The sequence below is a fragment of the Rosa rugosa genome, chromosome 7 (assembly GCF_958449725.1).
Source record: "Rosa rugosa chromosome 7, drRosRugo1.1, whole genome shotgun sequence".
Classification (NCBI taxonomy): Eukaryota; Viridiplantae; Streptophyta; class Magnoliopsida; order Rosales; family Rosaceae; genus Rosa; species Rosa rugosa.
In genome coordinates this window covers 18,012,582-18,025,863 of record NC_084826.1, presented here as the reverse complement: position 1 = coordinate 18,025,863, position 13,282 = coordinate 18,012,582, and the positions used below count along the sequence as shown (strand labels likewise).

Sequence of the window (13,282 nt, the reverse complement as noted above, 5' to 3'; positions counted from 1 at the left end):
AATTCCAAGCCTAAATGCAGAATCTGATGGTGCACGGTGATTTCATTTATGTTGCTTTACATATCATACAGTTTATATACTTTGCAGATATCAGGATGATGTTTCAGTCCTATATTAGGATACGACTGGCATATCAATCCTAAATGCTAATTACAATCATTGCTGCACTCCCACATATATTTACATAGAAATGTTTGTTTACTTGTGTTCATGCTAAGATAGATTTACATCAATAGAACAGAGCAAGTTCTAACAATAGTTTTCAATGGAAAATTAATGGTAGGTAATAGATGATTGCATCTAGGAACAAAGAAATAGCCCTATTAGAAGTTTAGAACCAAACTTAGTATACTAGTTTAATCAGTTATCATAAATTAAACAGTATATATAATCCTCCATTGCTCATCGAGATTGAGGTAATAAAAAATTGAGTGGCACAAGGTTTAGAAGCTTCGCCGCTAAACTTGACAAGAATCTGTTTGCCTCAGAGACTGAAGAGGCATCTATGCTATGCTTGCTGATCGAGCCTAAAGACTTCGATTCATGGAGCGTTGACACACTAATTTGTGCCTATTACTACCACCACACTTAAAAGCTAGTTTGTGCCTAATTATCAATTTTTCCGATATAAATAAGGAAATTATGCAACATTTTGAGTGAGGTAGTTCGAGCTAGCTACAGCAATCTAGCTAAGGTTTTCCGTCTCTCCGTATATTTGCTTTTGTTAATTTGTATGCCAGATAGTGAGTGTAAGGTAAATATTAATTAACAGGTTGTGATTATATATTATGAGTCTTAGTCTAGGGTAACTATCAATTAACAGGTAATTAAAAAAGTGCTGTCATTAATATTGTCATAATCTGTCTTCTAGTTAATTTATGGGTCTCTGTCTAGTGGGATCGAGATTTTGAACTCATATTCTACGTGTATATCGGTAGTCTACCTGCATGCATTAGAGAAGAACCACACTAATGTGAAATATTGTTCAATAGTAAAGTAGTTTAGTTGGGCAGTTTTTCTTATTAAATAATCTGTACATTGTGGGTGTAAGATCGAATAATTCATTTGGACCACTTATTCGAATAAAACTTCAGTAAAATTTTCAATACTGATTTGAACAAAATTTTACTCAGTAGATATTTGATTACTGATTTGAAGAGTTGTACACGTTCAACATGTAAAGACATGTCGAGCCATTTTAACATAATCTACAGCATGAAATTTAGAAGTTTCCATCAAAGACCTTAGATGAATGTTATAGATTTTATTTTATATAATTCCAAATTAACCAAAGTTGTCAAAGTACAATTTAAAAAGTGAAATTGAAAGATTTCTGAGAAATGCTTTTATAAAATGTTGTCATATATCAAATTACCATATTGGAAAATGAAAGTCTAACTACTGAACACTTTGAGAGTTATTTTTGCCTAAGATAGAGGGAAAGGTCACTAGATCAAAGATTGCTGAAACAAGGGCGTCCCAATCATTGCCTTCCTAAGTTCCTATTACCAATACGAGTGAGGTGAATACCAATCTAGTATCGGATTTTCACTTTGAGTTGTTCCCATCGAACCATATTGGATTTAACTTGAGATGTTCCTATGCACCACCCAAATCCTGACATTCGCCTATCACCCTCCAAAGAATATATGTCATCTCTTGTTTTTTCCTACAACCTCTAGCTTTTGCCAAGAGCCTCCTCAACAAAGAGATTCAAATTATTTAGGGGACGGTCACTTAATGATAAGGTAGTAAGGTACCCAAAAGGAGCCAGGATTATCAACATTTGTTTTATTTTAAAAAAAGAAAAGGAAAAAACATATATACAATGTCTATCTGAAATCATTTTGGCCACTGAAAAGCTGAGTTGGGTTTGTTTTCTTTCCTAAAATCGTTGCTACTCGATCTCAAAACCATGGATGAATGATACACCATGTTCATCTTCACTGGAAGACAATATTTCTCAAAACATATTGAGCATAATTCTGCAGGTGCATGGAAATGAGTGTTAGGACCACGCCAAACTCCAGCCCTTGGTATTGTTCCAATCATCGATAATGACTGTCCATTTCAAAATCAAAGGCCCTGATTTCTTAGACACTGCTAAAATTTAGTGCTCGATACCCATGTGGATATCATCTAGTGGCAGTGATGAACAACACTCAATTACCCTGGGTGAGTTGCAGAAGATAATTTATACATTTACGTAGATATTTAATTAAATGAACCATAATAACAGAATGCCGTTGAAGCAAGCTCCTACTTGGTCCTAAATTCATAGTACATATTTTATCAGCAAATGGATTTTGATGATGTCTCCAACAATCTATAGAGAAAAACTTTTGATTTGTCTTGTATAAATGCATACAAAGATTCAGTTTTGCCTTCAACTGTGACGAAAGGTTTCCCAAAATAGCAACCAAAAGCTTATAATACCACTCAAACGGTGGAGTAAGTAACTTTGCTATCCTTAATTTACTTTCTGACCTAATTTCCTCTTTATCTACTAATTTATCCATATTTATTCATGTGTTATCGCTGTTAGTTAATGTAATATTTTCGTCAATTTGGCCTTAACTTGTGACCAAAAAACCTCATAAAATTGAGGATAAATACCCGTAAACTAATAGCTAGTTGGTTTAAATGTCGCTTACTTGTGTTCTATGTCACCAGCTAGTGTACAGAAAAGGATTGTGTATATACAAAGACTTCTCCTTTACAGAGATAAGAGTCCACTTCTGTGAAAACTGTGATCAATGCAGATGCTTCTCAAACGATTAAGAAATAATACAGTTTCTGAATATGGTAAAAAAAAAAAATCTGCATAAGATGGATGCATTATATCTTACTCTAATAAATGCATTCGAAAAAAGGGCAACTGCAACCTACACACATGCTCTGCATTCACCACACGGATTTAGCTTCTGTGAAGACAAAGAGACATGAGAGTCATCAAGAGAAAGTTAAATTTCACTATCATTCAACTACTGGGTATACATATATTTTCATTAATAATCAAAGACACCTAACTAGTTAAGCTAAGATGAAGCACCATCATCATCATCATCATCATCGTCATCATCTTGTTCTTCATTAATCTCTTCCTCAGCTTCTAATAGGGAAGACAAATAAGGAATGATGCTGGTACTCATTTCCGATCCTTCCTCAGGTCCAATGGAGGACACGCAAGGAGTAGAGGTAGAAGAAGATGAACAAGAAGTAGTACTGTTGTAAAAAGACAAAGGAGTAGAAGGAGAGTACTCACTACATGAACAAGAAGGAGGAGAAATAGTAGTACTAAATGCGAGACCTACCAAAAGATCAACGAAAGCTCCAACAATATATCCATGATTTGATTTTCCATTGACCCTCAAATACCAACACAAAAGCTCTTCAAGTTGTTCCCAGTCCTTCAAACCATGAGCTTCCACCATTTCCTCCATGGATTTTCTGAAATCCACAAACGGGTCCGGCGAGTCCATTGACAAAGCCACACTCTCCTTGAATGGAATGTTATTATCACCAACAGCAAGTTCATCATCAACCCCATCATCTTCTTCTTCTTCATCATCCTTGATAGATTCCTTGTCTAAAATAGAGCTGGTCTCACCGGGCTCGAAGAAGAGCCGCTCTGATCTCAACCCTTTGTTGATCACAGTCTCTATCGGATCTCCTCCTCCGCCCGAGGAGTCTTCTTCAGAAACTGTTGTGGAGAAACTCGGGCAGCCCTCAGACGAGTTGGTGAAGAAGGACTCGGGCGTGTTGGTGTCGAAGTAGGCCGAGTTTATGGTCTTGAAAATATCATTGCCGGGAATTCTGAAGGAGATGGTTCTGGTTTGGGTGCAAGAAGGCCAGGGCCAAGAGGAAGAAGAAGACTTTGGCTCTGGTGCTTGCGCTGTGTTCTTGAACAGAGAAGAAGGGAGAAGCTTCATTTCTTCTTCTTGGGTGAGAGGAGAGAATTGTGGAGGAGTTTTCAAAACTTTGAAATGAATTTTTGGAGGTGGAGAAATGTGGCATTAATGGTTTAGTCAGGAGAAGAGAGGTGATTATTTAAAGCAGTAAGGACAAGAAAAAAAGAAAAATTAAGAAGATTAAAAATAGAATGGAGGAGGGAACTAGTGGGGTCTTTATACATAAGTTGTATATAAAAAAATAAACACTACTTTTAATTTAATGTTGTTTCATTTTTTTGGTGTTTATTAAATGGCATTCATGGATTAGCTGAGCCTTATGGTACCAGCCTACCAGAGCTTTAAATATTTCTAAGAGTCTTTAATATTGAAGGTACGTTGTTTCAAAAAAAAAAAAAAAATATTGAAGGTACGTTGGTGTAGCTACAAAAAAAAAAAGCTCAGACGTTGGATGTCCGCACAAAAATTTGAATGTTTTAATGTTTAAACAATTTCCTCCAATTGGTTTTTGTTCATATTTGCAAGTAGTCTCTGAGCTTTACCACTTGATTCAAAGCAGACTCGACCAAGAAATCTACAGTATTATGTCTGACTCTTGAGAAGGTTAGAACCATGTTTTGGATTGAGGAAAGAAAATGGACGACAAAAAGAAAAGAAAGCAGATGATAGGCTGGAATTTGCTATTCTTTACTCTTAATTTCAAATTAAACTTAAATGGTATGTGAAACTATCAAGAAAAGCTTTGGCTGATTTTGTTACAAGAGATCATGATGGTAATAGTATTATGGCAGGCTCTCCCTAGCTTCTTCATGGTAACAAGAGATCATGATAGTAATATTATGGACCATAGTTTTCTTTATCATAGTTTCCTTTTTTTCAAGGTTTCCGGTTCATAGAGGTGCTCGTCATCCTTCTATGACATTATTTTTTAAGGAAGTAATGCTAGGTGAACCATTTTTGGAATTACCTTTATCCCACCTTAAATGTCAGCTGATATAGCACATACACAACCATGCACATCATTTAACGAAATTCTTTTTATGTTACACCAGCTGCCACATAAGATGAGATGCAAGTGGTACCCAAAAGATGGTTCGCCTAGAATTAACTTGTTAGGTGGTGAGACACGATTAGTTGGATTCTGTTTGGTATGGTCTATATGGCTAGATTGTTCTCCAATCCATGATAGTAGTAACGATGGAAGTGTCTTTAGTTTGGTTAGAGTTTTCTTTATTTCTTATTAGTTAGTTTATTTCTCTATTGAATTAGATATTGTGTATTTGTCGTTCAAGTAGTCTTCTAGGGGGTGTTAAGGATTTAGTTTGGGCCTCGGTCTTGGTTCTATTGTTGTGTCATGCCTATGACATTATTCTTGGATATTATTTACCGTTCCGTCAGTGTTTTCTCGTTGTCAATGGTGCAGAAGAACTGTAGTTCTTGTTGAACGTTATGATAAATTATCGTGACTCTCCAAGTAGATTAGTTTATCTTAATAGCCCGTGGAAATTGGACGTTTATTGTGGTTAGAGTTTCGGCATCCTTTTATCTAGGGATATTGACCAAATACCCAATTTTGAGTCAAGTTACTCTCACTTACTCCACTAAGAAAATTTTACTCCCATCTACCCAATTTAAACACAAGTGACATTTTTACCCCGTTCTAATTAATAACAAACTTCTCTCTCTCTCTCCTCCTATCAGACTCTCTCTCTCTCTCTCTCTCTCTCTCTCTCTCTCTTTCTCACGCTTCCTCTCTTTCATCGACGGCAGAGACGACATCGCCGGAGCCTCAGAATCCGATTTGGGAACGAATTGATTAGGAGTCGACGACGGCCTTGTCAGGTTCTATTCCGGCGCGTCAATATGGAAGAAGTTGAGGTGGCCGACGATTGGAAGTGGCCGGGTCTGGTTCGACTTGGTTTTGGTTCAAGTCCGATCTCTTGCCGGAATGGAGTTTGGGTCGAACGTCGGCAGCGTCTGAAGAATTTGGGTCATTGACGTCGGCATCTAAAGATGGTTCACGATCTGGTCTGATGCATCGACGAGATCTGGATAATAGTACTCATCGTCCGGGTTCTCAGGTTTTCGATTCCGTCGGCTATTATCAATGGTACACACCCCAGCGCAACTGACTCAACCAGTCTCGGACTCCACGAGGCCCATCCAAGCGGGCACAAACAGAACACCGACCGTACGATCTCCGACTGATAACTCGCAAAACGACTGCATTGCAGGTAAAACCTCTGGTCGCCGTTAAACTTCTGCCATATATTCTTCCGCACCCGCCTGTTAAACAATATCCCTAAACAAAAACCCAAACCATGGCGGCTCCAAGGGACAACCGCTGCCGCGGCAGTCGGTGTCGTCGCCGCAGGGAGTGGGAAATGATCAGGGGATTGGGTTGGGATCTGCGTCCGGCTTGATTTCCAATAGGACCTCGTCTGTGTCTTCCACCGATGACCAGCTAAAAATGCACGACCTCGGTCAATTCAGGCTTTCAGGTTGGTTTGGATTTTGGGGGTTTTGCTGTTTTTGATCAAATTGAGTTTCGGTGAATTTGATTCAATTGAAGGGAGTACGATGTACAAAAATGAGCAGTTTTATTGGATTTGGTAGTTGTCAAAAATAGCCGCCTTGTCGATTTTGTATCTTCTAAGAAACAATTGGTTTTGTTTGTGAATTGCTCAATGATCAGTTTCACGTTTGTATCTTCAAGTTTGGGATTTGGATTTTGTTTGAAGTTGTTTTTCCCTTAAGTTGATGATCAGAGTAGCTAGATTAGCTAATTATTGGGATGCAATAATCATTTTATTGGGGCAATACACTTATTCTTGGGGGCAATAATAATATTATTGCGGGGCAATAATGTTTCTACTGGGGGCAATAATCATATTATTAGGGGGCAGTTCTACTGGGGGCAATAATCATATTATTGGGGCTACTGTGGGGCAATAATCATATTACTAGGGAACAATAATATTCTCCCGTGACCTATGAGATCTCCGACGAGCTTTTTGAGAACTTCCGCCGACTTGTGACCGGATTCCGGTGACAGGACTCCCGCAGTGGTGACCGGAGTCTGGCGACCAGTGACCGAAATCCGGCGAGCATTGACCGGACTCCGGTCAAGTCTCCGTTGACTTCTCTCTAAGTGACAATGGGAGGGAGGGCAAAATTGTCTCAATAATATACACAATATAATAAAAAAAATACTTAATTGGGTATTAGGGCAAAAAATATGTAATTTGTTGGGTAAGTGGGAAATCTTATAAGATGCTTGGGTAAGTGGGGTTAATGAAGCCTAATTTTGGGTAAATGGACATTTTCCCTTTTATCTATGATGTTTGTGTAAGAGATCGCTCGACAATTTGTAACCATAATTTCTCTCAAAGTTTTGGTTCTTTATTCCTCATGATGTATAGTTTCCAGTTGCTTTGAATGAAATTTTCTTTATCCTAGGAAACTAAAAAAGAGTAAATATGATCGATAAATGGCATGAACCCCCTATTAGCATTTGGTTAAGTTCGATGGTCGTTTTGACCTCTTCAATTCTAAACCAATAACTGGTCTTTTCCTCTCTTTTTTGGGTCAAATGTGTTTTAGCTAGTGTTTTGGGTTATAGTCGTCATATTACAAATTTGAACAAGAATTACAAATTACTCACCCTTAAGATTGTTAAACACCGACAAGCATGGCCCATGACCCATCATTGTACCGATACTGTCCCAACTTAACCACTCATTAGGTGTTGGATTTTAATCAAAAAATGTCTCGATACAATTGGGCGTGAGCTACTCACTTATAAGTTATATTATCTTTTGTCACTTTTCTAATGTAGGATCTTTCATCTCCAACATTTCTCCTCACATGCAAATTAACTCTAAGTCTGCACGTGAAATCAATTAACAATCCAATTCCCACATTGGAGACTTGGTCAATCACGTAACAATCCAAGGCCCAAATTGGACATTACCAAGTAATCCCAATTCGAATCTTTCCGATGGCCAATTTAATGAACCCAAATCGGGTCTATGACAATTAGAGATGGACATACTCTGATACCTTGTTAAATAACGACAAGCGTGGCATGTGGCCCACATTGTACCAAAACAGTACAATGTCCCAACTTAACTACTTGTTAGGTTTTGGATTTTAATAACAAAAGCTCTCGGTACAATTGTGTGTGAGCAACAATTACATTATCTTTTGTCATTTTTCTAATATAGGATATCTCCTCTCCAACAAGGATGTCATATGTTGTTGATGGGGTGAGTTGTAGATTTGGGTGTTCTTGGGGTCAAACTCGGCTAACTGTCCTCGTGGTTGTAGGTTGGGGGTGGCGGAATTCGTGAAAAAAAAAGAAAGAAAAAAAGTGGGGCCCTTTCCACCCAAAAGAACCACTGAAGTCAACTATATATGCCCCCCCATAAGAAAATACATTACGATTGAGATAGATCAAAGATTTAGACCGTCCGGCATCCCATTGTAATTCATATCACGAGTCCTACAAATCGTAAAATCCTTTTTATATTAATCTGGATGAGAAATTAAATCAACCACGGACATTCATACTTTTTTGGTCATGATAGATTTAGTAGGAGATTGCAACTTATTTATTGCCCTGACTTTCGAGTAATACCAGACTCACTGAAACACTCAACATATTTTACGAATTTACTCCACCATTAATACCTACATAATCCTTAAGCTCAAAGCTGGATGATGTCAATAATTGCTTAGAACTGGAGGGAAAGAGATGAAATTCAAAAAAGGTGGGAAATCTGGTGGTGATGGATGGGGGACCTGTGGGGATGAATATCATGTGGAAGTACGCACAGAGTAACTCTCTATCACGTGCATTTCCCCCTCAGCAATATTACATTACAGTAGAGCAAGATTGAGACCCCTGAGAGAGACTCATTTATTACTTCTTCTCTGTATTTGGTGGATTGGTTTGGTTTCTGGTCTTTTCTGAGAATATATAAAGAACGAAAAGATCGAAAACTGAGATCAATTTTGGGAGAGAGGAAGATTTGGTAATTGCCATAATAAGGGTTTCTGTAAAACCAGAAGCAAGTATTGAATCCAGTATTAGGGTTTGTTGTGAGCCTCCAAAAGTAGGTCACATCCATCAGTTTTGAACTGTTCTTCGTATATATTAACTAATAGTGTCAATACTAGCTAGGGTTGACACCTATAGATCTTGTTGACTCAGCATACCCATCATATGGAATTTGTTCTATTTTTTTCTTGAAATAAAGAAGATAGCAATTTCATGAAGTACCGAATATCGATCAGTTTACAGTTGGAGCAATCAACTCTGTAAAACGAAATTCTTTCAGAGATCTTGAAGTGACATATTGGATTTTGGAAAGAACCTTATATAAGACTATTTCGAAATTAATCTATATATGTACATAGAAAAAAAACAAACTGAAAAGTAGAAATACAATAACGAAAAAACAAAGAACTACTAGTTTCTTGAGGTAAGGTCAACCAACTGGGCAACAAAGTGAATCCTCCAACTAATTATACAAGATTTCGCCACATTAAAGTAACTGATGGTTAGTCCTAGGGTTGGTGACTTGGTGTCTATTCATCTAGAACTTGTTGACAGTCAACATGTTCAACATGTCGATCTGTATCCTCTGGATTTGTAGGGGTACGATTTACATGCTCACCTAAGAGTAGGGCTGCCACTTGGTTTGGTAATTACCAAACCGACCGAATACCAACCGATATTTTAGGTTTGGTAAACTGATTTTTTTTTTTTTTTTTGAATAAAAGGCTGGTGCGGCTGCCCTCAAGCCTTGATTAATGAAACTGTCGAATACAAGGGGGGGGGGACATTGAGCCTAAACCCCTGATTACAATAAGCATCTAGAGAACGTCCTGAAATACTATCATGCATCTCTACCAAATAACTGTATTCAACTAGGCACCAACTAGCAAAGAGCGCACTACTGGCGACTCTATTTGCTTTGACATAGCAGTGACATAACGGAAAGATTACTCGATATATAACCCGATTACAACGTAGCATAATTACCATACGCACAGCTTTCCTACTATGTTGCTGCTGGATGATAAATCCGACGACACTTAGTCTCACCCTGCCACTAGGAGGCAGCAACCATTTGACGAAGCAAGGAACTCGCCGCCTACCTAGAGCAGACAATGCACTTTGAGTGCACACACAGGCATATAGCCTGACTAACCCTACACGAAAAATGTAGGGACTTATTGCTCGCAAAAAGTGCAACCAAATTAAACAACATTAAAATCAAATAACAGCCAGGTCAAAGCCCAATAGATGAGCCCAAATCCTAGCAACAGCCATTCTGCCAAGGAAGTGGGAAGACCATCGTCGACCATCGAAGCCCGACTCAAACCCAGCACGGCCACCCCCGAACTGCCACCGTCTCCGCCGCACGACCGCTTATGCCGGATCGCCTCTGCCATTGCCCTATCATATCCCTCATGCGAGCAAGGAACGTACACCACACCACCTCCACCCCAAATCAGATCCATACGACCCAAAAGAGATCGGAACCATCTGACCGGAATTAAGCAGCATAATAGCCAACCTCGCCCCCACAAGATCGTCACCCTCAAGCGATCCCAAATCCTGTGCCAGCAAGAACACCTGCCCACCAGACCAGCAGGGAATGACCTCAGATCTGCCGGCGACAGCAACCTCCTCCTCCCTCAACTCACAAACAAACCCCACGATCTCCCCAACTAGCAAGAGATTGCGTCGATCGAGGACCACACGGCCTCACACAGACTCAAACAGAGTTGACAGAGCCCGTCCGACAACTGCGCCGTACGGGCGCGCCGCCGGACAGGGAAGGAGAGCTTTTCTTTTTCCTACAGCGCGTGTAAGCGCAGTAAACCGACTTTTTGGTAACCGAGATCGATAAAACCGAAATCGAAAATTACCGAAAAAAGTTGGTTTGGTTTTGGTAAATACCGAATCTACCGATTATCTAAATATTAGATTTATATACTACAATTTTCAATACACATACATGTATATTAAGAAATAAACATAAAAACTTTTATAATAGTATGAACATTACTACATATACTACATTAATAGTACATGTATTTTAAGTAACCTAGTCAAAGATGGTTAAATAACCTAGTTTTATTGAAAATTGCTAAAACTTGATGTCATATATACAAAAGAAAGCTATAATTAGTAGATGAATACAAAGTTTATGACTATAAAATTCAAAAACCTAGTTTTGTTCATTCTAATTTATATTATAAAGAATTAGTTGTTCTAAAGTAGTTGGTTATACCGAAAACCGAAATACCGAATTTGGTAGATATAATTAAAAACCGAAAATTTTGGTTGGTAATTGGTAACTCAGTTTTGAAACCGAAACCTTTGGTTTTGAAGTTGGTAATACCTATAACCGATTCGAACCGACCGAGTGACAGCCCTACCTAAGAGATAGTTTTAAGGGACTGTAAGGGATAAATGCCTCTCAACTACATATATTAAATTTAATAGCTAAAATTATAATAACTTAAAACTGTGCATATGTTTTCAGCTTCAATTCACTTGTTCGCAAACATCTTATTTACAAATAATTTCTCGACACAACTTGAAGAGTCATCTTTGTTTGAACCATAGTGCTACCGAGAAAGAGAAAATATTAGTCATTAGTCTTGTTGACTCGGCCAGAGCCAATTTCTACCCTCTAATTTTGTGTATAATTTGGACTTGTGAAAATGGCCTCGGAATTCATATCTCTAGAGCGTTCAATTCGACCTACTTATAAGCAAGAAACCACATTATTCATATTTCAGATTAGTTGTTTAAGTTTAGATTGGATAGCAAAACTGTCATAAAAAAATCCCAAAGTAAAATCGAGAGACTACATGTATATAGTGAATCCTGATTTTGGTTGATAATCTACAGTCATGTTCACATACTCAATGAATTATCTACTCGGTTATGCTTAACTACTACCGTTAGATATAAATCATATAGTGAAGAATAATAAAGTATTTAGAATTTACTTATTTTCTTCATTGTTATCCACCGTTATAGTTGAACAACACTAAGCATGAAATTCAAAGTAAGTAATCTGGACTCTGATAATCTAACTACATTAAATGCCCAAAGCTTCCATAAGAAAAAGCCCACCTTCCAATCTTCATTGGTAAAAGTCCCCGGTATTTTATTATGATGTACAGAAGGATAAATCAAATTATTTAGAAGATAAATAGAAGAAATTCCATTTCCAGCATCACACCAAGAAAAATAGCTGTTTATATTTTATAGTATGCATGGAAGGGGTCCATGGCATTCATCTTGGTTGTATAGGCTGGTCCTTTACCTATATCAACAAAGTTTGCACTCATAATCTGCTTAACTGAAAGATATGGATTTCTATTGGAAATCAATGATAAAAAGACAATTTAAAATATTTTGGATCGTTTATCCTATATAACAATGAAACAGTCATGACAGTAATAAAACGGCTCCAAGATCCAACTAGAATATTTTTGTAATCAAGAACCATCTATTAAGAGCACCCAAAAGACAAAAACATTCAGAACAGTTCAAAATTAACACTACATTGTGTGGTAAAATTCTCAAAAATGACGAGTTCCAGAGTAAGAAACTGTCCAATTATATGGTTTAGTGATGCATACTTGCCGAAGCCACTTCCAGTATCAGACCAAAAATGGTCACTGCATCGGCCACGGTTGCCAGGTGGTCCTTTAACTACATCCCACCAGAAAAAAAAAAAAAGTTCATCTCACATCTCAGCTCTTAAATATTAAGAATAAGATCGAGTAGTATCATTTACCAAAAGAGAGCAACAAACAACAATATTGTACAGCGCATTCGCTCCCACCTTCATTTTGCACTATCCTGTCACTCGCCTTCATGGGTCATGCCTCTCTTTTAGATTCCAATCTAGTCGAGGAGTGACATTGACAGACTCAAACTGTCGAAAAGACTAAACAATAGCCTTAATCTCTTAACAGACTCAAAAGGACTGCTTCTCTACATTTTTCCCCATTAATGAGAACAAAATATATTGCATAGATTTCAGTTGTGGGGATTTTAGGATTATTGCTTCTGAAATTTTTTCTGTAGAGGTACGGTTAAGGAGGAGGACCACCTTATCTCTCATTCCTTTTCTGATGGGGACCAAATTTTACAGGTTGTTGTCTATGAGTAACCTCTTAGTTTTGCCATTTACTAAGCATGCAGTTGCCTTGTGAATCTGTTAGTGTGCACAAAACACAACTATGCATAGTTCATGTTAGCTTAACCCTAGCTCTCAAGCAGATCAATCATAAAGAATACTGTATAGCAAATGGAAGAATGAGGGCATCAATCA

The 13,282-nt window shown here is 37.9% G+C and overlaps 1 protein-coding gene across 3 annotated transcripts; it reads right to left on the bottom strand.

Moving 5' to 3' along the window:
* Positions 1-2,736: 2,736 nt before the first annotated feature.
* LOC133721520 (transcription repressor OFP13-like) lies at positions 2,737-4,089 on the bottom strand. Of its 3 annotated transcripts, none has more exons than XM_062148159.1 (2): positions 3,315-4,089; positions 2,737-2,924 (listed from the first exon to the last, which is right to left on the bottom strand). In XM_062148159.1, exons 1-2 carry the CDS (start codon positions 3,930-3,932, stop codon positions 2,886-2,888), a joined length of 657 nt encoding a protein of 218 aa, XP_062004143.1. In that variant the 5' UTR covers positions 3,933-4,089; the 3' UTR covers positions 2,737-2,885. The 3 variants fall into 3 exon arrangements, with proteins under 3 accessions (XP_062004143.1, XP_062004142.1, XP_062004140.1); XM_062148158.1 differs by lacking the exon at positions 2,737-2,924 and adding an exon at positions 2,953-3,225; XM_062148156.1 differs by lacking the exon at positions 2,737-2,924 and having other exon boundaries at positions 2,953-4,085.
* Between the last annotated feature and the right edge of the window lie 9,193 nt (positions 4,090-13,282).

Coding starts and splice junctions, on each gene's coding strand:
- LOC133721520 (XM_062148156.1), bottom strand. CDS start 3,932: ATGAAGCTTCTCCCTTCTTCTCTGTTCAAGAACACAGCGCAAGCACCA.